Here is a 26,710-nt window from a genome sequence, read left to right as displayed (position 1 = left end):
GTGGAGAAATGCAAGGTGATGCACATTGGAAAGAATAATCCAAATCATAGTTACCTGATACTAGGGTCCACCTTGGGGGTCAGCACTCAAGAAAAAGATCTAGGTGTTGTCGTAGATAATATGCTGAAGTCTTTCGCTCAGTGTGTGGTGGCAGCCAAAAAAGCAAACAATGCTAGGAATTATTAGGAAAGAGATGGTGAATAAGACCAAAAATACTTTAATGCCTCTGTATCGCTCCATGGTGCGACCGCACCTTGAGTATTGCTTTCATTTCTGGTCTCTGTATCTTAAAAAAAAAAAAAAAAAAAAAGATATAGCGGAATTAGAAAAGGTTCAAAGAAGAGCGACCAAAATGATAAAGGGATGGAACTCCTCTCATATGAGGAAAGGCTAAAGAGGTTAGGGCTCTTCAGCTTGGAAAAGAGATGGATGAGGGGAGATGATTGAGGTCTACAAAATCCTGAGTGGTGTAGAACAAGTTGAAGTAAATCAATTTTTTTTTTACTCGTTCCAAAAATACAAAGATTAGGAGACAGCCAAAGAAGTTACTCAGAAATACTTTTAATACAAATAGGAGGAAATATTTTTTCACTCAACAAATAGTTAAACTGTGGAACTCTTTGCCAGAGGATGTGATAACAGTGGTTAGCGTATCTTGGTTTAAAAAAGGTAAGACAAGTTCCTGGAGGAAAAGGCCATAGTTTGGTATTGAGACAAACATAGGGAGGCAGCTGCTTGCCCCGGGATTGGTAGCATGGAATGTTGTTAATTGGGTTTCTGCCAGGTAGTTGTGACCTTGCTTGGCCACTGTTTTGGAAACGGGATACTGGGCTAGGTGGACCATTGGTCTGACACAGTATGGCTGCTCTTATGTAAGCCAACACAGATTTTAGGGCGTAACATGTTAGGAAACAGGATGATAAACGCAGAGGCATATTTTCAAAGCACCTACCCTTCCAAAGTTCCATAGAAACCTATAGAACTTTGGAAGGCTAAGTGCTTTGAAAATATGCCTCATATTCTACTGTAAGATGTTTCTTTAGTGTAATATGCATATAAATCTACTATTTATGGAACAATAATGGTATTGCTGAATTTGCATATAATTTTTTGCAGGTTCCAGATTTTGCTTTAAAGTACTTATTAGGTTGGAACACCTGTTATTGACATCAAAATGTGCACATGAATTTCATCTTAAAATTTAGGGGCCTGTTTACTCAAGTGTCCTTAGCAGTTAATGTAGGAATTAAGTAAGTGCTGTTAGTGTAATGGCTTGACAGGGTGGCCCCTTCTCACGTTAAGGGCTAATTGCATAATGGGCCATTATGTTCCAGCTCAGAAGCTACGGGAAGATGGGAGTTCCCAATTTTCACCAATACTATAATGGAGGCAGTGTATGCAAATCATGTTCATGCATATTCATTGTGGGTATCCTGAAAACGTGACTGGCAAGGGGGTACTCCAGGACCTGGGTTAGGGTGCTTAGAGTTTGAGCATATTTTGTTGCTGCAGAGTATTCCTTTCCCTTATGCCTAAGAGTGTTGGTATAACGTTTGCAGAGTTTGGTACTTTTGTTTGTCATATGAATCTTGTTGTATTGCTCTGTTCTTTCAATAAAAACTTGGGGGGGGGGGGGGGGATTTTTTTTTTTTTTTTTTTTTTTTTTAATTAACAATCTATTTGTGTTTTCAGCTGGGCAGATGCACAGTCACAGATCCAAAACATCACGGCATCTTTTGACCAGGAGGGAGCTGCTATCCTTATGGCTAGGTTGGCAGTATACAGAACAGAGACAGAGGAAGGGCCTGATGTGCTTAGGTGGTTGGACAGACAACTTATACGACTGGTAAATAAAAAACACACTGAATATATTGGGAAAGTAAAAGTAATCCCTTTTTTATTGCTTAAAAATATCATACTGCAGATCAGAATAGTTAGTGATATAGTTCTGTATGTGTTTCCTTTTCAAATGTAGTGCAAGCTCGTATCAGTGTAGATATGTCACTATTGCATTAGAACTTGTGTTCATTTTTTTCCAGTGTCAGAAATTTGGAGATTATCATAAAGATGATCCACACTCCTTCCGATTTTCTGAGACCTTTTCCCTGTATCCTCAGGTGAGTAGATTTAAGATAGGACCTGTTCACTAAGTTAATTAAATGATGATCTCCCATGAACAGAATAGCCTTAGGCTTCTAATCCAAACACAAAGAACTTATTTATTTTATTTTATTTATTTAATAATTAGGATTTATTTACGACGTATATGAAGGCATCCACTCAAGGCGGTGTATAGCAAGAATAAGTCAAACGTAGGCAGTAAAAATATTCAAATAACAATACAAGCTATGGCATAGTATGCTACATTCCAGTGTCAACATGATACTTACAGTGGTGGAAATAAGTATTTGATCCCTTGCTGATTTTGTAAGTTTGCCCACTGACAAAGACATGAGCAGCCCATAATTGAAGGGTAGGTTATTGGTAACAGTGAGAGATAGCACATCACAAATTAAATCCGGAAAATCACATTGTGGAAAGTATATGAATTTATTTGCATTCTGCAGAGGGAAATAAGTATTTGATCCCCCACCAACCAGTAAGAGATCTGGCCCCTACAGACCAGGTAGATGCTCCAAATCAACTCGTTACCTGCATGACAGACAGCTGTCGGCAATGGTCACCTGTATGAAAGACACCTGTCCACAGACTCAGTGAATCAGTCAGACTCTAACCTCTACAAAATGGCCAAGAGCAAGGAGCTGTCTAAGGATGTCAGGGACAAGATCATACACCTGCACAAGGCTGGAATGGGCTACAAAACCATCAGTAAGACGCTGGGCGAGAAGGAGACAACTGTTGGTGCCATAGTAAGAAAATGGAAGAAGTACAAAATGACTGTCAATCGACAAAGATCTGGGGCTCCACGCAAAATCTCACCTTGTGGGGTATCCTTGATCATGAGGAAGGTTAGAAATCAGCCTACAACTACAAGGGGGGAACTTGTCAATGATCTCAAGGCAGCTGGGACCACTGTCACCACGAAAACCATTGGTAACACATTACGACATAACGGATTGCAATCCTGCAGTGCCCGCAAGGTCCCCCTGCTCCGGAAGGCACATGTGACGGCCCGTCTGAAGTTTGCCAGTGAACACCTGGATGATGCCGAGAGTGATTGGGAGAAGGTGCTGTGGTCAGATGAGACAAAAATTGAGCTCTTTGGCATGAACTCAACTTGCCGTGTTTGGAGGAAGAGAAATGCTGCCTATGACCCAAAGAACACCGTCCCCACTGTCAAGCATGGAGGTGGAAATGTTATGTTTTGGGGGTGTTTCTCTGCTAAGGGCACAGGACTACTTCACCGCATCAATGGGAGAATGGATGGGGCCATGTACCGTACAATTCTGAGTGACAACCTCCTTCCCTCCGCCAGGGCCTTAAAAATGGGTCGTGGCTGGGTCTTCCAGCACGACAATGACCCAAAACATACAGCCAAGGCAACAAAGGAGTGGCTCAGGAAGAAGCACATTAGGGTCATGGAGTGGCCTAGCCAGTCACCAGACCTTAATCCCATTGAAAACTTATGGAGGGAGCTGAAGCTGCGAGTTGCCAAGCGACAGCCCAGAACTCTTAATGATTTAGAGATGATCTGCAAAGAGGAGTGGACCAAAATTCCTCCTGACATGTGTGCAAACCTCATCATCAACTACAGAAGACGTCTGACCGCTGTGCTTGCCAACAAGGGTTTTGCCACCAAGTATTAGGTCTTGTTTGCCAGAGGGATTAAATACTTATTTCCCTCTGCAGAATGCAAATAAATTCATATACTTTCCACAATGTGATTTTCCGGATTTAATTTGTGATGTGCTATCTCTCACTGTTACCAATAACCTACCCTTCAATTATGGGCTGCTCATGTCTTTGTCAGTGGGCAAACTTACAAAATCAGCAAGGGATCAAATACTTATTTCCACCACTGTATATGAAAACTTTCTCTGTGTTAAAAGCATGTTTCATGCACAGAAAGACTTGTATACAATAGCTTGGGTACATAAGCAGATAAAAACTAGGTGCACAGAAAGTTTGCTATTGACATACATATGGGGAAGCCACTGCTTGCCCTGGGTTTGGTAGCATGGAATGTTGCTACTATTTGGGTTTCTGCCAGGTACTTGTGACCTGGATTGGCCACTGTTGGAAGCAGGATACTGGGCTAGATGGACCATTGGTCTGACCCAGTATGGCTGTTCTTATGTACTTTTATGTGATCCGAGCATGGTCATTCCTGAGGGTATAGTTCCTCTGGAATGGAGGCAGAGTTTGTGAGCACTAGGGGGCACTAGTGAGTCTCCTAACCTGAGGAGTAATCACACTAAGTCCCCAAAACCCATAAAGAACACCCTGCCCACTGAGGTACCAAAATATATTATTTAACCAAATATTACATCAGAGCTTACTTATTATCTGAGACACAACAAATGAAACAAGAGGCGCTGCTAGGAAAAAGAAATATTTCTACTTTCATAGGAGTAGATACTAATACAGAGACAAGAGGCATAGCAAAGCACACTGGTTAGGTGGGGCATCCTGCTACTAGCCAATTCCTTGCCTACAGAAGTAACTACCCACCTTTCTGCAGAAATCATATATATGTTGAAAACAGCTGCAAGTTAAGTAGTGTCTAGTGCAGTAAATAAGTGTTGTAAAATTTGGGATTGTTTTTAAGAAAATTTTACAATAACTCAACAAAAATATAGCAAATGGCTTAATTATGCCATGTCCATGGCACGGTGTAAGTTGCTATGCTTGTGTACCTTGGAGCATGCATAACTTATATTATTCTATAAGTTGCCTGTGTTGCTAGGCAGAAGAACCTCCATGATACATCGATGCTCTACCCATAGGTACAGCCAGTTTATATTCATGCTGTAAGCTACAGGTGCATCATGTTTACAAGAATAGCATTTATACATTTATTAGCCAATTAAGGGTGCCAATCCTGTGTGTAAGAACTAGTATTCTGTAAACATTGGTGTGCAATTTAGGCACGCCGCATAGAATTGCCTTTTTAGTGCATAAGTGTTCTCATAGAATACTGATATAAACCTACCTACATTAAGTACACACATTTACAACAGTTCTAAGGCTTGTGCAATTACAAGGTCTGCATGTGCGTCTGTAGGCAATTTTCAGTAATTTTTCTTTGAAGTTTGTCTACAAGGTATTCATATACAAAGGGTTCAAATCAGGGGCGTAGCTACATGGGGCCACGGGGACATGGGCCCCCACAGATTATGCCCTGGCCCCCTCTACATTTTACCCCCTGCCGCCCCCCCCCACCCTGCCGCCGCCGCATCAGGTACCTTGTTTGCTGGCGGGGGTCTCCAAACCCTGCCAGCCAAAGAGTCTTCTTCAGCACTGGTTGACTCTGGCACCTTCATTGTGTGATCATCTGTTTCTGACGCCTTATGTCCTGCACCGTGCATGTAGCCCTGTGCAGGACGAAAGGCGTCAGAAACATGTGATCACACAATGAAGGCGCCGGAGTCGACCGGCGCTGAAGAAGACTCTTCAGCTGGCGGGGTTTGGGGACCCCCGCCAGCAAACAAGGTACCTGATGCGGCGGGGGGGGGGGGGGTTGCAGGGGGAGGCGGTTAAACAGTGCCCCCCCCCCCCCACCTCAGGCTCTGGCCCCCCTCCCGCCAAAGTCTGGCTGCGCCCCTGGTTCAAATGCATTCTGCATGCTGTTTACTCCACTAATCTAAATATACCCCAGGAATGTCTCTTTGGAAGCTCAAGTGTCATTTTTGCCACTCTGGTCAGGTAGGTTGAAGGATCACATAGGTTCCTGATTTGAGGCTATTTTGTAATGATAATCTGTGTCTATGTAAAATAGGCTCACAAAGCTTGTGGAATCACGGCTAAAATGTGCACAGGAGAAGCAAGAGTGTAGGTGTGTATTTTATAATCCAAACTAGAAGAAAGCACCTACCTGTGGATTGCATGAAAGTAGGTGCCTTCTTATCAACCCTATATACTTTTATATATGTAACCGGTGGAGTAATTTTAGAAGAGACCTTTCACACATGAAAAATCCTTGATAAAATTATTGCTTGGGGGGAGGGGACACTTATCAGCTAGGGCAGTCTGTACTTATATAAGGAAGGCACAAGGAGGAGAGACGCAGCTTAGGGTGACTAATATGTATTTGGGAGAGTTCACAGTACAATCTGACAAGGCTTTCCAAACTTATTCTGTCTCTGCAGTCAGTTAGGTTTTCAGTATATCTACAATGAAAATGCATGAAATAACTTTGCATACAGTGGAGGCAGTTCATACATATTCACTTTGGAGATCATGAAAACCTGATTGGTTGTGGAGTACCAAAGACTGTAACTTCTCAAACCTGTCTTTGGTACCCCACAACCAATCTGGTTTTCATTTCAAGTCCAGGACTGTAACTTCTAAACAGTTCCGCTCCTGTCTCCTATGAATGAAAGCATAATTATCAACAAGCCCGAAAGCTATCAAAGCAGTGTATATTCAGGTACAGTAGGTAATGTTTCTGTCCCTGGAGGGTTCACAATCTTTAGTTTGTACCTGAGGCAATGGAGGGTTAAGCGAGTTGCCCAAAATTGCAAGGAGCTGTAGAGAGATTTGAACTGGGCTCCTCTGGTTCTCAGACCACCGTTCTAACCATTAGGTTACTCCTCCACTCCATGTATTTACTATTAGCTTTGAATATTTAAAAGGAAGTACATTTGAACTGTTCTTCAGGCCATTTAATGAGCTTCTGTACTTGTAATTTTAATCTTGGACAGCAAGGAAAACTCCCCCTCCCACCCCAGCTAATCTATTCAAAATCATTTCTCTTGTGTTTTTCTTCTAGTTTATGTTCCATTTGAGAAGATCTCCTTTTCTGCAAGTTTTCAACAACAGCCCTGATGAGAGCTCTTACTATCGTCACCATTTTATGCGTCAGGATCTGACCCAGTCACTAATTATGATACAACCAATCCTTTACTCATACTCTTTCAGTGGACCCCCTGAGGTATCAGAACATTACAGACAAGCAAAAGAGAATCTCTTTAACCTAGTGTTTTCTTGCAGTGTTAGCATGGTGCACTGGGTACACAGAGTTTTAAGTTGTGGCTGTGATTTCAGCATTTTGCAACAATAAATTTCTGGATGAAAAGAAAATGAAGCCCCTGATTGTCTTGGGAATATAGTTTTTCACTCAAATCATTTTCAAATCAGAAAATTCCAAGAGCAAAACAAAAAATACAGGAACATGCCCAAAAGCTAGCCAGATTGGGTACAGCTCTTTTTGAACTGTGATCCATAAACTGGAAAAGAATCTGTTGCTATTTTGGGTGATCCTGTTAAGTCTGGTATTTTTAGAAGAATCTGTCTTATTTAATTTATAGAAGAATCTTTCCTGGTAGATTAATTTTTCATATTGAGCTGGAAGAGAGAAAAAGGATAAAGATTTCAAGCTAGTTGTGGAAACGTGTTCAGCTGTATATGTTATGTTATACAGGTCTTCTGTACTGCACATACCAATTATTAATTAATTGCGGATTACAAATTAACACAACTGGAAATAATTATCCAGGAGCCATAGAGGGGCATTTTCGACAGGGACATCCAAGTTGCGATTTGGATGTCCTTGCAAAACAGTGAAATCCAGGGGCGGGGAAACCCGTATTTTCGAAAAAAAGATGGCCATCCATCTTTCGTTTCAAAAATACCGTCAGAGACGTCCAAAGCCTTAAATTTGGACATCCCTAGACATGGACGTTTCTGACTTTCGGCGATTTTCGAAACCAAAGACGTTCATGTCACAAACGTCCAAATGCAAGCCATTTGGTTGTGGGAGGAGCCAGCATTTGTAATGCACTGGTCCCCCTGACATGCCAGGACACCAACCGGACACCCTAGGGGGCACTGCAGTGAACTTCATAAAATGCTCCCAGGTACTTAGCTCCCTTACCTTGTGTGATGAGCCCCCCAACACCCCCCCCCAAAAAAAAACCACTACCCACAACTGTACACCACTACCATAGCCCTTACAGGTGAAGGGGGGCACCTAGATGTAGGTTTCTGGTGGGTTTTGGAGGGCTCGCTGTTTCCTCCACAAACATAACAGGTGGGGGGGGATGGGGCTGGGTCTGCCTGTCTGAAGTGCACTGCACCCACTAAAACTGCCCCATGGACCTGAGTATGACATCAGAGGCTGGCATGACATTTATAACAATGTTTTTTTGAGGGTGGGAGGGGTTAGTGACCACTGGGGGAGTAACGGGAGGTCATCCCCAATTCCCTCCAGTGGTCATCTGGTCATTTCGGGCACCTTTTTGTGCCTTAGTCGTAATAAAAACATCTCTTGGTGAAAACGTCCAAATGTTCTCCGACACGCCCCCTTGAACTTTGGCTGTCCTTGCGACGGACTGCAGTTGCAGACGTCCAAAATCGGGTTTTGATTATACCGATTTGGACGTCTCTGGGAGAAGGACGTCCATCTTCGATTTATGTCGAAAGATGGACATCCTTCTCTTTCGAAAATGAGCCCAATAATCTACTAACCTCAACTATCTGTAGAGGGCTAATGAGTTTCTTCACCTTTCACATCCTCTCTTTGGGGGGCCAAACAGAAGAACATATTTAGCTATTTGGGGGGTAATTTTATAAGGAGCCGCTTAGTTTTTAGGTGTGAAGAACTCACCTAAATGTCTTTATTTTGGTCATTTATGCAGTGGGCTCTTTATAAAATACTGACTAGTTGACAGTCCTTACCCCATATCCATTCCTCCCCATCTCTTACGCCTACTTCCCTACACTCATTTCCTTCTGCACCCAATTCCTCCCATGCTCAATTTACTTATCCGTTAACCCCATTAATATTGCGTTTACCACAAATTGTACATTCTTCTTATGACTTTGTAATTCTTTATATTGTTACTATGTAAGCTGCATTGAGCCTGCCGTGTGTGGGAAAGCGTGGGGTACAAATGTAATAAATAAATAAATAAATGTGAAATCTAGCAGTTCCTTCCAGAAGTAAAAATTTTACTTTTGGCCAGAGATTATATTATTCTGAAGACACACTTCTGACCTATGGTAATTTAAAAATGTTTGTTTAAACTGTGGGATTAATCTGTTCTGCATAAGTGATGGTACTTCTACTGGATTCTTATAGCCTGTTCTTCTGGACAGCAGCAGTATTCTTCCAGATCGAATCCTCCTTATGGACACATTCTTCCAGATCTTGATTTATCATGGAGAGGTAAGATATCAATATATCAGTTTTTAGTATGTCTTTTACAATGTCGTATTAGCTTTAGTGTCTAATAGAAACACTGGTATAAAGGGAGGGAGGGATGGGAATGAGGGTATATGGGATAGGGTGGGAGGGTTAGTTACAGACAAGTTTCCATTTATAAAAATATTGATTGATGTTTTTGCATTGGGTGTGACTTTTGTAAGAATTTTGAAAATAAATACTAATAAAAATCAAAGATACAAAAAAAACTTTACTAGTATAATAAAAATTTTTTTAGCAAAATAAAATCATAAAAATCTTATCTATTACAGTTGATGCAGTCACTTTCAGAGCAGTCCTAGCCAGGTTAATAATAACTCAGGTAGATTTTCGTGAGTAAAAAAGCTTCTCCTATCACAATGGCTATAAGTATGTAAGGACTTTCATAGTATGCATACTTTTAGCAAGATTAAAGCGAAGAACACATAGCGGTTGCCAAGTGATTGGAGAACAGAGCAGAATGGAACATGACTGCATAGAAAAAGGTGGTTGATGTAGAAAATGACAGTAATGATGATACAATATTCTTTTTCTATTCGGAAGTCAAGTTTTTTAGACAGAGATTCCCCCTTGATCAATATCTGCAGACCCAGCCAGAAGACATCTGTAATATTGTAGTCTGGCCTGATTCGAAGGTACTTTTTATCAGAGTGAGCAATCCACTTCAACCAGTGCAGTTGTTGAACACCTTTTGACTCTAAAGTGCACTCGCATGAGTGACGGTCAGTTTCAAAAATCTAGCTTTTCTAAAAGCAAAGTGGATTGAATTGTAGAGCAGTAAAGTTATTAGAATAAGAATGTTAATAGTTGCATTTATTGTAGTTGGGATACTTTTACTTTTTACTCAGAAAGCATTATATTAGGCAAAAACTTTATTTTCACTTAAGTAAATTTTTTATTGTGTTCTTCACTGTACTTGTACTTAAGTATTAAAATATACATTTATTTTTACTTTATAAGTAAAAACCTAACACTTCGAACAACACTTCCTGCCTGATATCGTAGCAAGCTTCCTTGATTATGCTGTAAAGTGAAGGTGCAACAACAGGGCGCGCTCCAATGGAAATCATATAAAGTCAAGGTCTTTGTGGATCTGGCTTGAACCCTCTGAAAAAAAACAGAGAGCTTTGAATCATGCCACAACGTGAATCCACCAGGAAAATATTTGCAATAGGTGGACCTTCCCTTTTGGCCTATACTTTTCCATCAGATGGGAATAAATGTGAGTGTGCATGAAAGAGGAGAAGGCTATGTTGGCTAGGAAAGATGATACCTGCTAGATCAAAGGAACTGCATCGAGATCTAGCCCCTGGCATTGGTTAAAGTGGCAATCAAACAAGCATCTGGAGAGTGCAGAAAAGTGACTATGCTGAGGAAGAGACTGGCAAAGAGACTCTCCAAAGCTTATTGCTTTGTTGCCTTTTTGTCTTCCTCTTCCTTCTCTCTTTGAAATAGGAGTATGAGTAAGGTTGTAAGTAGAGGCTGTGGGTGGAAATGGGGGAGGGAACTGGTGAGACGGGGGAAGTTTAGGTGCATTGGGAGTATTGTGTGTTTGGGGAGATTGTGGCTATGTGGATAGGTCTCAAGGTTGATGACATGCACACCTCTATGAAAAGGGCATCTAAGTACTTTTGCCAACCATGATGGTGAAGGGGGGATGGAAGCTGGGAAAGGATGGCAGTGTGGGGGAAGGTGGATGCTATATTGGATGGAGAAAGGGGCCGTTTAGCTCGTAGTAGGGGTTAGGTGTATATTGGAGGGATTGGGTCACAGCTTTACCTGGAAGTGACATCTAATGATTGCTTTGCTTAGAAATGTAACTATAAATGTAAAGGGTCTCAATTCACCACAGAAGGGTTCAGGAGTCTCTTTGTGTGCCTCCAGGTTCAAATATGTTTCTTTCAGGAGTCATCTGCAGCTAAATGTCAAAAACCTTTTGTGCTCCAGCCTACCCACAGATTTTCTTTGCATCCAGACAGCACAAAAGGATAAGGTGGGGGGGAGGGGGGTTGGGGCATGAGGAACATTTTGTTAACACTAGGGGATAAGTGAGTAGTAGGGGGTAACTTTAATTTAACGCCCTGTCCAGACTTCCATACCACCTCAGGTTTGTTGGTATGAGGGCAGATAGGAGGCAACTGAAAGAGTTAACGTGGGGAGTGGTGGTAATGTGGCGCGTTAACCCTAATCCACCTGACTAGGGTCCTATTTTTGTGCTATAGCAAATAATCTAATGGCGTTTCAGCCTATGCTCATTTAATGATAACTAGTAGCTAGATTTCAGGCCCACCTTAGTTGGGTTTTGAAGGAAGCTATGGTTTGTGGCTCCTGGCTGAGGCTAGGCTTGGTTGGGGGATAGAGGAAACATAAAAATAGAGGAGCTGTGAAAGAAGGCTATTGCTAATTTCAGCTGGAAGTCCAAAGGAGCAGGAAGAAACTACCACGTTACAAAAAAAATAATACAACTAATTTGTTTTGTCGCATGTTAGTCTGATTACCATTAAAGTTCATCATCTCAAAGGACACAGAGGGTTCTACATCCCACTGATATCCATTGGACTTGAAGTCTGGTGCACCTCAGCTTGAATGAGTTACATGTCTCAGAGTTTATGGGCACACAGCCAGTAAACTACTTAAAATAACAGTTGAGCTGGACATGTCATGCAAAAATGATTAAACTTCCATCACAGACTGAAAAGGAACAAAAGGGCACACTTCCCTGTAATTTATCCAGTTGCAAACTATGCCAAAATATTTCACAGGACCCCACAGTCATCCACAAAGGAAAGATATTCAACATAAAGGGATCTTTCACTTGCTCATCTTCCAATGTAGTATATATCATTCAGTGTAAAAAATGTAACGAAGGATACTATATTGGAGAAACAGGCCAGATGCTTAAGACAAGATTCAATTTACATAGACATCACATGAACAATACTGGTGCCAGTAGGGCTCCCACGCCTGTTGGTCAGCATTTTACAGGACCAGGACATTGTACCAGTGACTTCACAGTGAGAATCCTGAAAGGTAACTTTAAAACCATACAAGAACGTAAGATCTTTGAAGTCAGAATGATTGAATATTTTAACACCCAACAGAAAGGACTTAACAAGGATCTGGGGTTCCTAGCCCATTATAAACCATAAAGCTGTATTTCACCCCACCCCTCACCTATCCACACCCATCCTGTTAGAATATCAATGATATGCTTTGATGTCCCCATGCATACCTCCTATCCACCCCCATCCTCCCACCCTGTCAGACTGTCATAGTAATGCTTGAATGTTTTCACTTATATACACTGTCAGCTAGCACATTTGCTTATTTCCGATTTGACGAAGAAGGGCAACCTTCGAAAGCTAATCAAGAAATGTATTAAGTTATATCCAATAAAAAAGGTATCATCTTATTTTTTTTTCCATGTTTTATTTTGTTTGATTTATATTTAAGAATATTACATGTAGAGGCTCATTTTCAAAGCACATAGATTTTCAAAGTTACATAGGTTGCTATGGAACTGTGTAAGTCTAAGTGCTTTGAAAATATGCCTCATAGTTGCCCATCAAAAGTTTGTGATTTTTCCAACTGTGGATAACAGTAGTCAATGCAGTAGATATGAAAATATCAAATAATTTTTGAATATGTTCAGGTGTTCGTGGTAAACACCAAGTGAAAAGCAAGTGGATCGGAAAAAGCTCCTCTCTCAAATGGTGTTCTTAAACAAGGTCTTTATTCAAAATGATAAAAACGACCCGATACACGTCGTGTTTCGGCCTTAACGGCCTGCATCAGGAGTCTAATGATTTTGATACAAAACTTCTTTGCTAGACCAAGTCAATTCTCTATGATGTGAAATATCCCATATGGGCTTCTGACAAGCAAAGCTCGCAGCCTTTCTGTAAAATGCAATCCGCAAATAAGTAACTTTGGTTATATATAGAACAAGTCTCTATTGTTTTTTTTAGAATACTGTCCGAGTTAATCCGTAAGGTCTGCTTCCAGGAATTACAAAAATAAACACCAAAATATTTAATCTGTTCAGGACACCATTTGATAGGAGTTGAAAAAGTTTGCAATCTATTACAAAACACATTAAGTGGGACTTCCGGTGAGCAATCATGGCGATCGGATGTGCTTGAGGGAACTCCACAAGTCCCATCCTTTATCTTCCCCAATAGAGTACTTACCCATGGTCTCTGGGAGTATTTGTGACTTTTAAGGATGCTGGACTGGGTTGGAGGTCCCAGGATATTATGCCAAAACAGCTTAAACCAAAATTATCTACCTCTATTAAGGCTATGTATGCGGCCACGGTCTCAAAGGCCCTGAAGGAAGCTGCTTTAACAGTGGGAAGCAGTAATGAAGGCTTACCACATTCTCAGCCAGTTTCTGAGCCTAATGTTGACTTCGTGGACATGTGACAAAATATTTTGCAGGAAATTCAAGCATTGAAAGCGGAGATCGCGGACTTAGTTGTTCTGAAATTGGAAGAAAAATTTTTGCAGCTGGAAAGAAGCCACAGAGGGAGGGGGGCAGTTCCTGATTTGGAAGAGGAGGCTGCATAGGATCGGATGGAATGCCAGAGGCTTCCTCAAAAAGTGGAACAATTACAGGAGAAGGTGGAGGACCAAGAAAATCAGAGCCGGAGGTCCAACCTCCAAATCTTGGGGGTGCAGGAAGTTAAGGAGGGGGGACATCTCTGATCTCCTGTGTGCATTGTCTTTTGCTCTTCTGTTTCCCAGACTCTATTGCCTTGCCATCATATGAAATAGAGTGTGCACATAGAGAACTCGTACTACGGCTGGACTCCAATCTTCATCCAAGGGCACTGATAGTAAAGCTGCTCCATTTTCAGGACACAGTATATTTTGCAGAAAGCAAGACAGGACGAAGTATCACATTTTGACAATATGGAGGTGAGGGTTTTTCCAGACCTAAGTTTAGAAACTATGTGCAAACATAAAGAACTATGGGGGTGTGAGACCATTGCCAAGAATTGGGAATGGGCCAGAGAAATAACGCAGATTGGACAAAAGGAATGAACTCAAAATAGGTATTTATTTAAGGAAATTCTTGGCCTGTTCGTTTCACAGGGCCACGTTATAAGTAAGGAAACTTCTGCAGTTCATTGTTCAGTCTTAAAGGTCTCTGGCAGTAAGCCAAGCAAAGTCTGTGACTGCCGGGGGTTGCCACGCCCCAAACACAGGTAACAAGTGCGCGTTTCTCCACTGGGGTTCAGAGTCTGGCTCTAGCCAGATCTCAAAGCAAAAACTTATGTAGATCAGTCTGTTACATGGCTTACCTCAGCCAGGTTGCGATTATGAAATATCTTCTACCCAGTGTCATACCTAGGGTAGTTGACACCCGGGGCTGGTCATTTTTTAACACCCCCCCCCCCCCCCCAAATCCAGTACTAGGCATACCAAGAATACAGAACACTCAGGACCTATAGAGCAATTCTACCATACCATATGCAGTAATTTGTACGAGTCACACAAGGAAAAGGAAAGCATCTTAAACACTACAGTGAGCACTAGAACATCAATTCACCTATTGTAACAAAAAAGAAGTGCAAGACAAAAGCTTTCAAGTAGGCCTGTGGTGTCCTGTTCATCTCATGTTAATGGTAGAAGGCAAGAGATTTGTCCTTTCTACTAATGAAAAAGGTGTGAGCAAATTCAGGTACAGGGGGTATTTCTCTGTCCTTGCAGGGCTCACCATTCTAATTTTGTACCTGAGGCAATGGAGGGTTGTGTGACTTGCCCAAGATCGCAAGGAGCAGCAGTGGGATTTGAACCAGCCACCTCTGGATGTCAAGACAGGTGCTCTAACCACTGGGCCACTCCTCCATGCCACTGCTATTTTCATGCATGCTGATGATAGTAGGCCATACCTCTCGATCTCAAATGGATATTTGAAATTGAGCTTCAGAAGTTTAGGAATGGTTTGTTTCCTTCTATATTTTCGGGTAAACTCAAAATTCTGACGTTATTGTGCCTGTTCCTGTTTCCAGCATATTCAATAGCACTTAGAAGCTCTTGCTTCATATTAGTTGTTTTGTGAAATATCAAGGCCTGATCTTCAGTGTGACCAACACAGTAAGCCAGTTATTCTATTCTGTTTTCAAATATTGCAATTCGGGAGTTCATTTGTGAAAAGTCAGTTTTGATGCATTTGATATCTGTGCTGTTATCAGAAAGAATTTTAGTGATGGTTTGTATTTGTTCCGTGATCACACTTAGAGATTCGTTACTTTCCAGTTTCTCTTTTGCAGCCATATCCGGTTTTGACCATTTTGAGCTAGAGCCCATTGCAAAAGTGGTGTCAGTTTTAGACTGCTTGCCGTTCGCCATATACTATACTAGCTGATGTTTATTGCAGGCAAAAAAGCTGAGAGAGAAGGCTGAAATTTGCTTTTTGAGCTGTTGCTATAAAGAGCTCCTCTTCTATGCTTCCATTCAGGATCCGCTCTGAAGCGCCCCCCCCCTCCCCCCACTTAAACATATCTTATGGTTTGAATTTTAGTTCTTTTTTCATGCGATGGTCAGGATTATTATAACTAAAATCACATTGTTGTTGGTGATTCCTCAGTAGAGCATTAGGTTCGTATTGTTCTGTGGTCTGTGATATTTTGTGATTTACAACTGAGTCCATTGGTGGGAATAGAAAATGCATGACTATCTTAGTTGGAGATAAAGCAGATCAGTCAGTATTACAAATAAAACTTTATTATAGGGTAAATGCCCGACATATGCTGTGTTTCGCTCAAAAGGGCTGCGTCAGGAGCTCTAAACAAATAAGCAAAATTATAATCACACTAGTAAAAAAGGCCCGTTTCCAAAACAAATGAAACGGGCGCTAGCAAGTGGGTTTTTTTTTTCTCCTGTAGTTTTTCCTTTGAAGAGAAAAGCACTGTATGAAGTGGCGCTGTCTTTTCCCGGGGTGATTGAGGTCGGGGAATCCTTGAGGTGGGTTAGGGGTTGCCTTATGCCGGGGATGTTTTTTGTTGGTTGGCGGGAGAGCAGCACTGTCTGGGGCCGTCGGTTTTAACGGTATTTTTGGTCCTTGTGGCAAGCAGCGGCGTCTTGTTTTGGGTGGTGTGGTTTGCAGAAGGGAGAGTACGCCACTCTTTCGGTTCGTTATAGGGCAGCACGTAGGAACGATGTAGGAGGAATGCAGGACGAATGCGCAGCAGGAAGCAGCGCGGTGTGTGCATCCTCGAGGTGGGTGATAGGTTTTTTCAGACGGGGGATGGTTTTGCACGTCCTGGGTTGCTTGGTTCGTGAGAAGGTGAAGGGGGGGGGGAGTTGTTCCAGTTGTGTGCACGTGCGTGATAATGTTTTTTTTTCTTTGTTGCCTCCGGTTTTGTATATTGAAGGAGTTAGTGGTTTTGTATATTCAAGCAGTTTGCCAGCCAGTCTCTACCGAATCCTAGGCTGGGGAGAGGAGTAGGGAAGTTTCCCTACTCCTCCCCCCGCCTGGGTCAGTCTGTGATGCAGGCTAGGTCGGGTTTAATTTTTGCAGGTGGCGGCGCACGTTGCAGATGGCGAGGGGCACGCTGTACTCCTGTTTCCCCGGGTCCAACAACAATATTTGTGTACATACCCAGTGCTGGGATATTCTCTTTTTCCAGCGGCGTTCGTCTGCTCTCTGTGCTGCTCAGACAGTGAGGCATTCTACAGCTGAATGCTCCTCCCTTCTTCTGTTTTTTTCTTCTGATAGGTGAGTTCTATGTCGCATTCCGTTGCCTGGTAACAGTTCTGCTTTGTTAGTGGGCAAGCCCCTTCTGATAGGTCCGTGTTATGTCGGATGGCTTCACCACCATGAAACCATGAACCCTTTATCGTGTGCTGTGACTTCAGAATCTTTGTCCTCAGAATGTTCACGGTGCGTTTTATTATATTAGATGTATAAAAACATATATACAAATGTAGTAATCATATATATAAAAGAATAGTAATCATGTATGTAAAAGCAATAAACCAGGAAACCATAATGTAAACTAATAAAAACACATGAGTCAGAATTGGGAGTCCAAGATGGCCGCTGATTGAATCAGATGCGAGTGTGAACTCCTGTGATTTTTGACCTTGATTATGCCTAAGAGACAAGGCCGACCCGCTGCCGTGTCCTCTCAGTGGCGGAGCCCTGTGGCTCAGTCCGGCTCCATTGAACCTTTTATCCAGCGAGCCCCGATTCCAGTGGCATCGGTGAGCAGCCTGCTAGCTCAGCCAGGAGGTGATGGAGGCCCCCGGCGGAACTCTGGGCTAGAGGTTACCCTCAGTCCCAACGTTAGAGCTCCTCCCCCGCAGCCGAGCGGAAACAGCTCCCTGACGGTGGTGTCCCTAGCCCAGCATATGGAAAAATGCCAGGGCTAGCGCGACAAGAGGCAGAATGTGATCTGCGTGGAGCAGAAGGGAGTTTAGAATTTCAAACTCCTCAAATAAGATCTGAAACGGGGATTACAGCATCAGGGGACATAGAAACTGCAAGTACAACTATTTTGGGATAATTTCCTACACAGTGTTTCGGAGGTAACGAACACCCAATTTTCAGCGCTGTGTACGTCTAGTAGCACTATAGAAATGGTAAGTAGTAGTAGTATTTTCTTTTGTTAAACCCTCAAAAGTCACATTAGATAATTTATGGTGCTTGATAGCTGACCTGAGCAAAACATTATGTCCTCTGGTACAGAAAATAAGTCAAGATATGACTGTTTTGGAAGTAAAAACTAAAGAAACAGAAGAAGGTTTAAAATCTTTGACCTTAAATGTTCAATCACAAGAGAAAAACCTCCAGCATATGCAATTGCTTCAAAGTACTATTTAGCATTTCTATAGCGCTACAAGGCATACGCAGCGCTGCACAAACATAGAAGAAAGACAGTCCCTGCTCAAAGAGCTTACAATCTAATAGAAAAAAATAAATAAAGTAAGCAAATCAAATCAATTAATGTGAACGGGAAGGAAGAGAAGAGGGTAGGTGGAGGCGAGTGGTTACAAGTGGTTACGAGTCAAAAGCAATGTTAAAGAGGTGGGCTTTCAGTCTAGATTTAAAGGTGGCCAAGGATGGGGCAAGACGTAGGGGCTCAGGAAGTTTATTCCAGGCGTAGGGTGCAGCGAGACAGAAGGCGCGAAGTCTGGAGTTGGCAGTAGTGGAGAAGGGAACAGATAAGAAGGATTTATCCATGGAGCGGAGTGCACGGGAAGGGGTGTAGGGAAGGACGAGTGTGGAGAGATACTGGGGAGCAGCAGAGTGAGTACATTTATAGGTTAGTAGAAGAAGTTTGAACAGGATGCGAAAATGGATAGGGAGCCAGTGAAGGGTCTTGAGGAGAGGGCTAGTATGAGTAAAGCGACCCTGGCGGAAGACGAGACGGGCAGCAGAGTTTTGAACCGACTGGAGGGGGGAGAGGTGACTAAGTGGGAGGCCAGCAAGAAGCAGATTGCAGTAGTCTAGACGAGAGGTGACAAGGGTGTGGATGAGGGTTTTGGTAGAGTGCTCGGAAAGAAAGGGGCGGATTTTACGGATGTTGTAAAGAAAGAAACGACAGGTCTTGGCGGTTTGCTGGATATGAGCAGAGAAGGAGAGAGAAGAGATTTAAAAGATTTAACTAATCTGAGGAGGAAAATAGAATTTCTTGAAAATTACTCAAGAAGTAATAACTTGCGATTTTTGAATTTTCCTCAACAATTTGCTGTTTCCCCTCGTGAAATGTTAAAGAATTATATTAAAGAAATACTGGAGGTTCTGGAAGAGAGTATCCCTACCTTTACACAAGTGTATTACCTTCCTGTTAAAAAAGATAGTAACCAACAAACTCAAGTAACTCAGTCATTAGATGTATCTGCACTTCTAGAATCTTCAGATACAGAACAAGTCACAGCAGCCACTTTGTTGGCTACAGTGGCGTTGGCTCCTGATAAATTCTGGATAATGAAGATGTTCTTTAAAAACAAAGGAAAGACCTTTAAAGGTCTAAAAATTCAAGTATTCCTGGACATATCAAGAGATACCCAGAAAAGACGGCAACAATTCCCCCAGATGAAAACTGAAGTGCTTCAGATGGGAGCTACTTTTTTCCTAAGATACCCCCTGCAAATTCGTAGTTAAATACCAATCTTTTAAATATGTTTATTACGAGCCCTATCAGCTTGCAGCTTTCATAACATCAAAAAGCTCTAGTTAATGTAATAAGGAATTGGTTCACGTCTGATTACAAATGTGTTTAAAAATTTCCTAAATCTCCACTGTTTAGGAATCTTGGACTCTTATTGTGGACTTGAGATTGGTTAGAGATAATAGAGTTTATTCTTTTCTTTCTCCCTTTTTTTTTCCTTAGCTTAATTTTCTAAGATAACCAATCTTTTCTGTACAAGTAATGCAATGTCTTGTATAAAAATAGAAATGCTTATAAATAAAAAAAAACACATAATGGATACATATATGTAAAAGATACAGCAAATATGTAAAAATAAAAGAAAGTAAATGGGTAAATATTGATTTAGGATAGCATGATTAAAAAAATAAATGAAAACATATAAAAATTGCAGTTTAAGTTGGACACCTACCTAAAATAAGGTCTTCATACACAATAAATGCCCAAGTTGCTGCCAAGTATGGCTACAATACAAAAAGAAAAGGAACAAAAGAAAAAAGGAAAACCTGAGCATATAAACATAAAAATGGGAGGTAAAAACAAACTAGACAAAACACTTACTAAATGGATGAAGAACTAAGGCAAAATAACAGGCAAAAAACAAACAAACCAGCATATAGGCTTCCTCAGAGACAAAGTCTATAAGGATAAAAACAACAAAAAAGGTGAATAAATGTAAGTACAACAGGTGGCATAGAGTAAACACTCTTCAGCTCTGTCGGTTCCAAGTGGGTTTTTACCATGGTTTTGAAGCTTGAATTAGATATCATAACTAACGTTTTGTAATTTCTTTTTCACTTCCAGACTATAGCTCAGTGGCGTAAGGCAGGATACCAAGACATGCCAGAGTATGAAAACTTTCGCCATTTGCTACAAGCTCCTGCTGATGATGGCCAAGAAATTCTTCATTCCAGGTTCCCCATGCCACGGTATATTGATACAGAGCATGGAGGCAGTCAGGTGAGTAAAGCCAAGCGAGTGGCAGATCTTTTCATAAATCAACACATTTCAGATAATTTTTTACAAGAGGCACTTCAGCTTAACTGACTGGCAAATGTTGGTCCTTTTGCTTTTCTGTGACATTATTTTAGACATCATTCTTCTATTCACTCCACTATAACTTGTTTCCTCACTGCTCTAATCTAGCAATAGCTAAAAATTTGCTCTTAACTTGGTATCACATTTTTAACATCTCAACTGCTTTTGACACAATCGTGTATCTCTGGAGAAGTACTTCAGTTTCAAAATTTCTTATCAAATAGGAGTTATGTGGTTAAAATGAAGGGCATTATTCTACTTGGCAACCACTTGAGAACTTGGCAGTGCGTGACAGACCAAAACTTAAGAGCTAGTAGGCTGGGTTTGGCTTGCGGGCCTTAGTTTGCCCCTCCCCCTGGCTTATAGATTTGCAGTCTGTTCACTAGTTCTTTACGAATAGGGAGGGTAATATTAGAAAAGACCATCTACTTATTTATTTATTTGGGTTTTGCTCACACTTTTTTTTAGTAGTAGCTCAAGGTGAATTACATTCAGATACACAGGGGATTTCGCTGTTCCTGGAGGGCTCACAATAAGTTTGTACCTGAGACAATGGAGGGTTAAGTGACTTGCCCAAGATCACAAGGAGCAGCAGGGGAATTTGAACCAGCCACCTCTGGATGTCAAGACCAGTTCTCTAACCACTAGGCCACTCCACATCTAATATGTACGTACTGTGGAAATCTAAAAAAATGCGTTTTTGTCAACTACACTTGTCATGGGAAACAGTATATGCAAAATGGTATTAGGCACCTCTTTTTTAACAATATGTACTCCGGGTGGGTTTATGACCAGCTATTTCCAAGTGTAAAACGGTGTTGTATGAATTTAGCTTTTAAAATTAGCCTCATAATTTTCACCATGTTCTCCAAACAAATCTAAACATAAATCCTAAAAATGATGTCCAGACTAGCCAAATGCTTGCAAAAATGTTTGCTTGAACTAACCTGGATCAGAACATGAATTTAGTAGCTATAAAAGCCCAAATTTGTGCTTTTTAAAACATCTTTGTGTTTTTCTTCAGGCCCGCTTCTTGCTTTCTAAAGTGAATCCTTCTCAGACTCATAACAACATGTACACATGGGGACAGGTATGAACTTTACTTTTGTTTCTAAAATAATAGTCTAATTTGCACAATATAAATTGTATTACAGGAATGTCTTATATGGATGAAGGATGAAAAGGAATCTTCATTATCTGTTTAAATCATTTTTCATCAATAAATTCTGAGCTTTTTGCAAAGGCGAAAATCAGTTCAAACTGTTTTTTACCCTGATTTCAAAAGCACAGCTGTCCTATGATGCTTGCTAGAGCTTCCTGCCATGCACAAAGGTTGGGCCCAGACAGCATGAGAATAATTTTATAAGGGGGGGGGGGGCTGGTTAACGCACATCTAAGTTGCCTGTGTGAAGCCTCTTTTAAAGAGACAAGCAGGCGCCTACTTATCTTTGTAAAATACTAGCATAAGTGACAGGCACGGACATTTACACCAGCTTTAGAGTAGGTGTAAACATCTACCAGCATTTGTGAAGAATGTGTGTAAACTATAGTATTTTATAATCTACACATGTACGTACACACTCTGCCCAAACTACACCCCTGTGCTCGGCCACCTGCAAAGTATGTAATTTGTATCGGTCAGTATTTTATGATATGTCATTAATGCTTATACATGGCCATGTTTGCTTATAAATGACCGAAATACTACCAAAGTGGGTATATATTTTACTTCTTAAAGCACATGAACCCCCTTATAAAATTTCCCTCCATGTGTATCAAACAAGTATAGGAGAAGCATGCACAAGCATACTGTAGCATGACTGCATGCTTGCACCTCAGGAGGAGGAAGGAAGTTGCTGGAGGAGGAGGGAGATTGATCTACTATTAATATTAAAATCAGAGTCATAGCTAGAGCCACACAGTAGAGGAGAGAGGCCCAGAGAATTGTGTTGCTTGGAGAAGGGAAAACGAGAAAGGGGACTCTTGGAGGAATGCAGAAAAAAGGTAAATGTTGATGGAAGAGGAAGGGCAATGGATGAAGTGGAAGAAAGCGCAGGTGTTAGGGGGTTAGAGACATACTGGGAAAGAAGGAAGGTACTGAAAGGATGAGGAAGAGAAGAGATGCTGTGGAAAGTGGGAAAAGAGGAGGTTCTGAGGGAAGAGACTATTACCTTATAAAATTTCAATTTTTCATTAGCCTAGTACATAAAGTATGGGAATCCCTAGAAGAGGATTTACCAGCATTTGTTATGCATATATGAAAATTTGTCTTATTTTCTCCTATTTGTATTCTTGTAATAAATACTAAGGAAATTTTCCCAGGAAAAATTAAAATTTAAAGTATGAAAATCATTTAATGCTTTCAAAATTTGTGAGACTGAGACTAAATGAAAGTAACTTTGGCAAGGGTTTTTTTTATATGGTATATAAAGCATAGTTGCATTCTTGTAATAGGTGTTTCCTTGTCATCAGCAGCAGACGAATCCAGAGACTTGTGGGTTATGACCATCTACCAGCAGGTGGAGGTAGAGAGTACCATACTAAACTCTGCCACATAGGATGGTATGCTCCTTGGTCAGTCAGTATTCTCGATCTCATTCTGTATCTCCAGCAGGTGGGGGTTGCTCTCACACAAGCTGCTTATATGGCTCCTGTTCCAGGTTGAGCTTGGGGGTGCCCTCCCTTCCTTCCTTCTCCTCACAGAACGTTTGAAAAAAAAAAATGCTTGAAGAGAGCAGATATCTTCTTATGTCTCATTCTGGAAGAAAGGGGGTGTCTCGGTGCTCCTTCAGCTGTCTGGATTCAATTCAGACACAAATACAGAAGAACAGAAGCCCTCACAGTTGCAGAGAGACAACAAACACAGTGAAGGTGACTCCAAAAAGAACAATTAGATGATGTGCCAAGTAAGTAAAATCTTTGTATTCAACATCCAAGAGTCAACATGGACTGTGTTTTGGCCTATCTGGCCTGCCTCAGGAGTCTAAAAACTAAAAATTAAAACATTTTCAAAAAATAATAGTCTAAATGGCATAGACACAAATACATACTTTAAAATCTAAGAAACTTGAAAAATGGATATATTGAAAAAATGGAATATTATAGACTTCACATATCTAATATATAAAATTAGCATGGATGAAAAAATTAATAATCTAATTTGATAAAACAATAACCTAATGAAAACCAGCTAAAACAATAGATAACTTACACGTGAGGCTCTTACTCCAGTACATTATTAACACAAGCAGTCAAATTATGGGAAGGCCTAAATATAGGCCTCATACTGCCATGTACTGTTTCCTAACACTTCACTGGAACTTTTTTTTACAGACTAGTAAAAGAATCAAATGCATAGATAATTTAGATATTGGTTCTCAATCTTAAAATAATAAGCTTAAGAGAAGCAAAGAACTGTAACATCATTATATAAATATATATAAATTCAAAGAGCAACTGTAATAATGTACATCTTCAAAATTTGGAAATACCTTCTAAAGGATGTTTTCTCAGCAGAATGGCTTGCAACCTTAAGCACAGAGTGTAGTTTTCTATTAGATGAAGTGCAAAAGTACACTTTAATAAAAGGGCCTGAAAAGATGTAGAATAAAAGTCATATAAAGCAAATAGGAATGTGTCATTAATATCAAGTGGAGATGAAATAATGAAGAACATGCAGAGTAATATACTAGTAAGGAACCATTGTGATCTCCAGTGAGCAAGCATTCTAGTAAAGCAGTTTCTTAACCAAGAAGCGGATAGAAGTGATGTGATAAAGCACTGGTATGTGCTGATGAATATAGCGGTAAAGAGATATATTCATCAGCACAGAGATGATATACATTGCTGACGCACTTGTTTAGCTATAAGTAGTGTGTCATTCAAAAAGTTATGCACAGAAAGTATATATAAAGTACTTTAACAAACCCAAACGAAGGAAACAATATAATGTTACACTTCGACGTTAAGAAGATTGTGTATAAAGAAATAAAAGTAAGAAAAAACAAATATACTAAACAGTTCCAAAATGGATACCATCAGTGGAATATACAGTGGGGGAAATAAGTATTTGATCCCTTGCTGATTTTGTAAGTGTGCCCACTGACAAAGACATGAGCAGCCCATAATTGAAGGGTAGGTTATTGGTAACAGTGAGAGATAGCACATCACAAATTAAATCCGGAAAATCACATTGTGGAAAGTATATGAATTTATTTGCATTCTGCAGAGGGAAATAAGTATTTGATCCCTCTGGCAAACAAGACCTAATACTTGGTGGCAAAACCCTTGTTGGCAAGCACAGCGGTCAGACGTCTTCTGTAGTTGATGATGAGGTTTGCATACATGTCAGGAGGAATTTTGGTCCACTCCTCTTTGCAGATCATCTCTAAATCATTAAGAGTTCTGGGCTGTCGCTTGGCAACTCGCAGCTTCAGCTCCCTCCATAAGTTTTCAATGGGATTAAGGTCTGGTGACTGGCTAGGCCACTCCATGACCCTAATGTGCTTCTTCCTGAGCCACTCCTTTGTTGCCTTGGCTGTATGTTTTGGGTCATTGTCGTGCTGGAAGACCCAGCCACGACCCATTTTTAAGGCCCTGGCGGAGGGAAGGAGGTTGTCACTCAGAATTGTACGGTACATGGCCCCATCCATTCTCCCATTGATGCGGTGAAGTAGTCCTGTGCCCTTAGCAGAGAAACACCCCCAAAACATAACATTTCCACCTCCATGCTTGACAGTGGGGACGGTGTTCTTTGGGTCATAGGCAGCATTTCTCTTCCTCCAAACACGGCGAGTTGAGTTCATGCCAAAGAGCTCAATTTTTGTCTCATCTGACCACAGCACCTTCTCCCAATCACTCTCGGCATCATCCAGGTGTTCACTGGCAAACTTCAGACGGGCCGTCACATGTGCCTTCCGGAGCAGGGGGACCTTGCGGGCACTGCAGGATTGCAATCCGTTATGTCGTAATGTGTTACCAATGGTTTTCATGGTGACAGTGGTCCCAGCTGCCTTGAGATCATTGACAAGTTCCCCCCTTGTAGTTGTAGGCTGATTTCTAACCTTCCTCATGATCAAGGATACCCCACGAGGTGAGATTTTGCGTGGAGCCCCAGATCTTTGTCGATTGACAGTCATTTTGTACTTCTTCCATTTTCTTACTATGGCACCAACAGTTGTCTCCTTCTCGCCCAGCGTCTTACTGATGGTTTTGTAGCCCATTCCAGCCTTGTGCAGGTGTATGATCTTGTCCCTGACATCCTTAGACAGCTCCTTGCTCTTGGCCATTTTGTAGAGGTTAGAGTCTGACTGATTCACTGAGTCTGTGGACAGGTGTCTTTCATACAGGTGACCATTGCCGACAGCTGTCTGTCATGCAGGTAACGAGTTGATTTGGAGCATCTACCTGGTCTGTAGGGGCCAGATCTCTTACTGGTTGGTGGGGGATCAAATACTTATTTCCCTCTGCAGAATGCAAATAAATTCATATACTTTCCACAATGTGATTTTCCGGATTTAATTTGTGATGTGCTATCTCTCACTGTTACCAATAACCTACCCTTCAATTATGGGCTGCTCATGTCTTTGTCAGTGGGCACACTTACAAAATCAGCAAGGGATCAAATACTTATTTCCCCCACTGTATGTGGTATATTGAAAAATGCACCCGGGGGGGGGGGGGGTGAACCTCTGCTGATAGCTGGAACTAGTCACAGACACAACCGTTTCTTCCCAATAAATGTGAATTCAGCCAGAGTACTCCTAGAGGAAAAATGAAACACATCTGACTCTCAACCAAATAAAGTGCACCTAAACCTTACTATAAAAGACGTAGGTGCCATGGTTAAGCATTACCTCAAAATACTTGGCTTGCTGCTCGCACTAACTTACAAGTACGTAGTCCAAAAATGCTAAACTTTCTGAGCATGAGATTTAAAGGAAAGCTTAAATGATATCATAGAGACGTCATTTAAATATTAATGCTGAAGCTGCTTAAAATGAGTAAAACCAGAACTGGAAAACGCCAGCTGAAACTAAAAAGTGTGATACATGCAAACCTCCCGATAAAAGTGTTTATTGCATCGTGCATATTTTATTAGTATACGGGCGTAAAGGAATTTTAAAAATGACCCGTAAAGGATCCATCCTGTTGCGATGAGAAGTTAAGAAACATAAGTACCAAAC

At 41.2% G+C, this 26,710-nt stretch overlaps 1 protein-coding gene across 1 annotated transcript in view; it reads left to right on the top strand.

The window, feature by feature from the left end:
• Nucleotides 1–26,710, top strand: part of LOC115477307 (protein transport protein Sec23A) — a 192,416-nt gene that overhangs the window by 144,764 nt on the left and 20,942 nt on the right. Inside the window, exons 14-19 of the mRNA XM_030214093.1 lie at nucleotides 1,693–1,846; nucleotides 2,040–2,117; nucleotides 6,893–7,054; nucleotides 9,203–9,289; nucleotides 20,292–20,447; nucleotides 21,550–21,615. Coding sequence (XP_030069953.1) covers nucleotides 1,693–1,846; nucleotides 2,040–2,117; nucleotides 6,893–7,054; nucleotides 9,203–9,289; nucleotides 20,292–20,447; nucleotides 21,550–21,615 — 703 coding nt within the window. The remainder of the gene's footprint in view (nucleotides 1–1,692; nucleotides 1,847–2,039; nucleotides 2,118–6,892; nucleotides 7,055–9,202; nucleotides 9,290–20,291; nucleotides 20,448–21,549; nucleotides 21,616–26,710) is intronic.

The sequence above is a fragment of the Microcaecilia unicolor genome, chromosome 9 (assembly GCF_901765095.1).
Source record: "Microcaecilia unicolor chromosome 9, aMicUni1.1, whole genome shotgun sequence".
Taxonomy (NCBI): Eukaryota; Metazoa; Chordata; class Amphibia; order Gymnophiona; family Siphonopidae; genus Microcaecilia; species Microcaecilia unicolor.
This window is presented reverse-complemented; position numbering and strand designations above follow the sequence as displayed.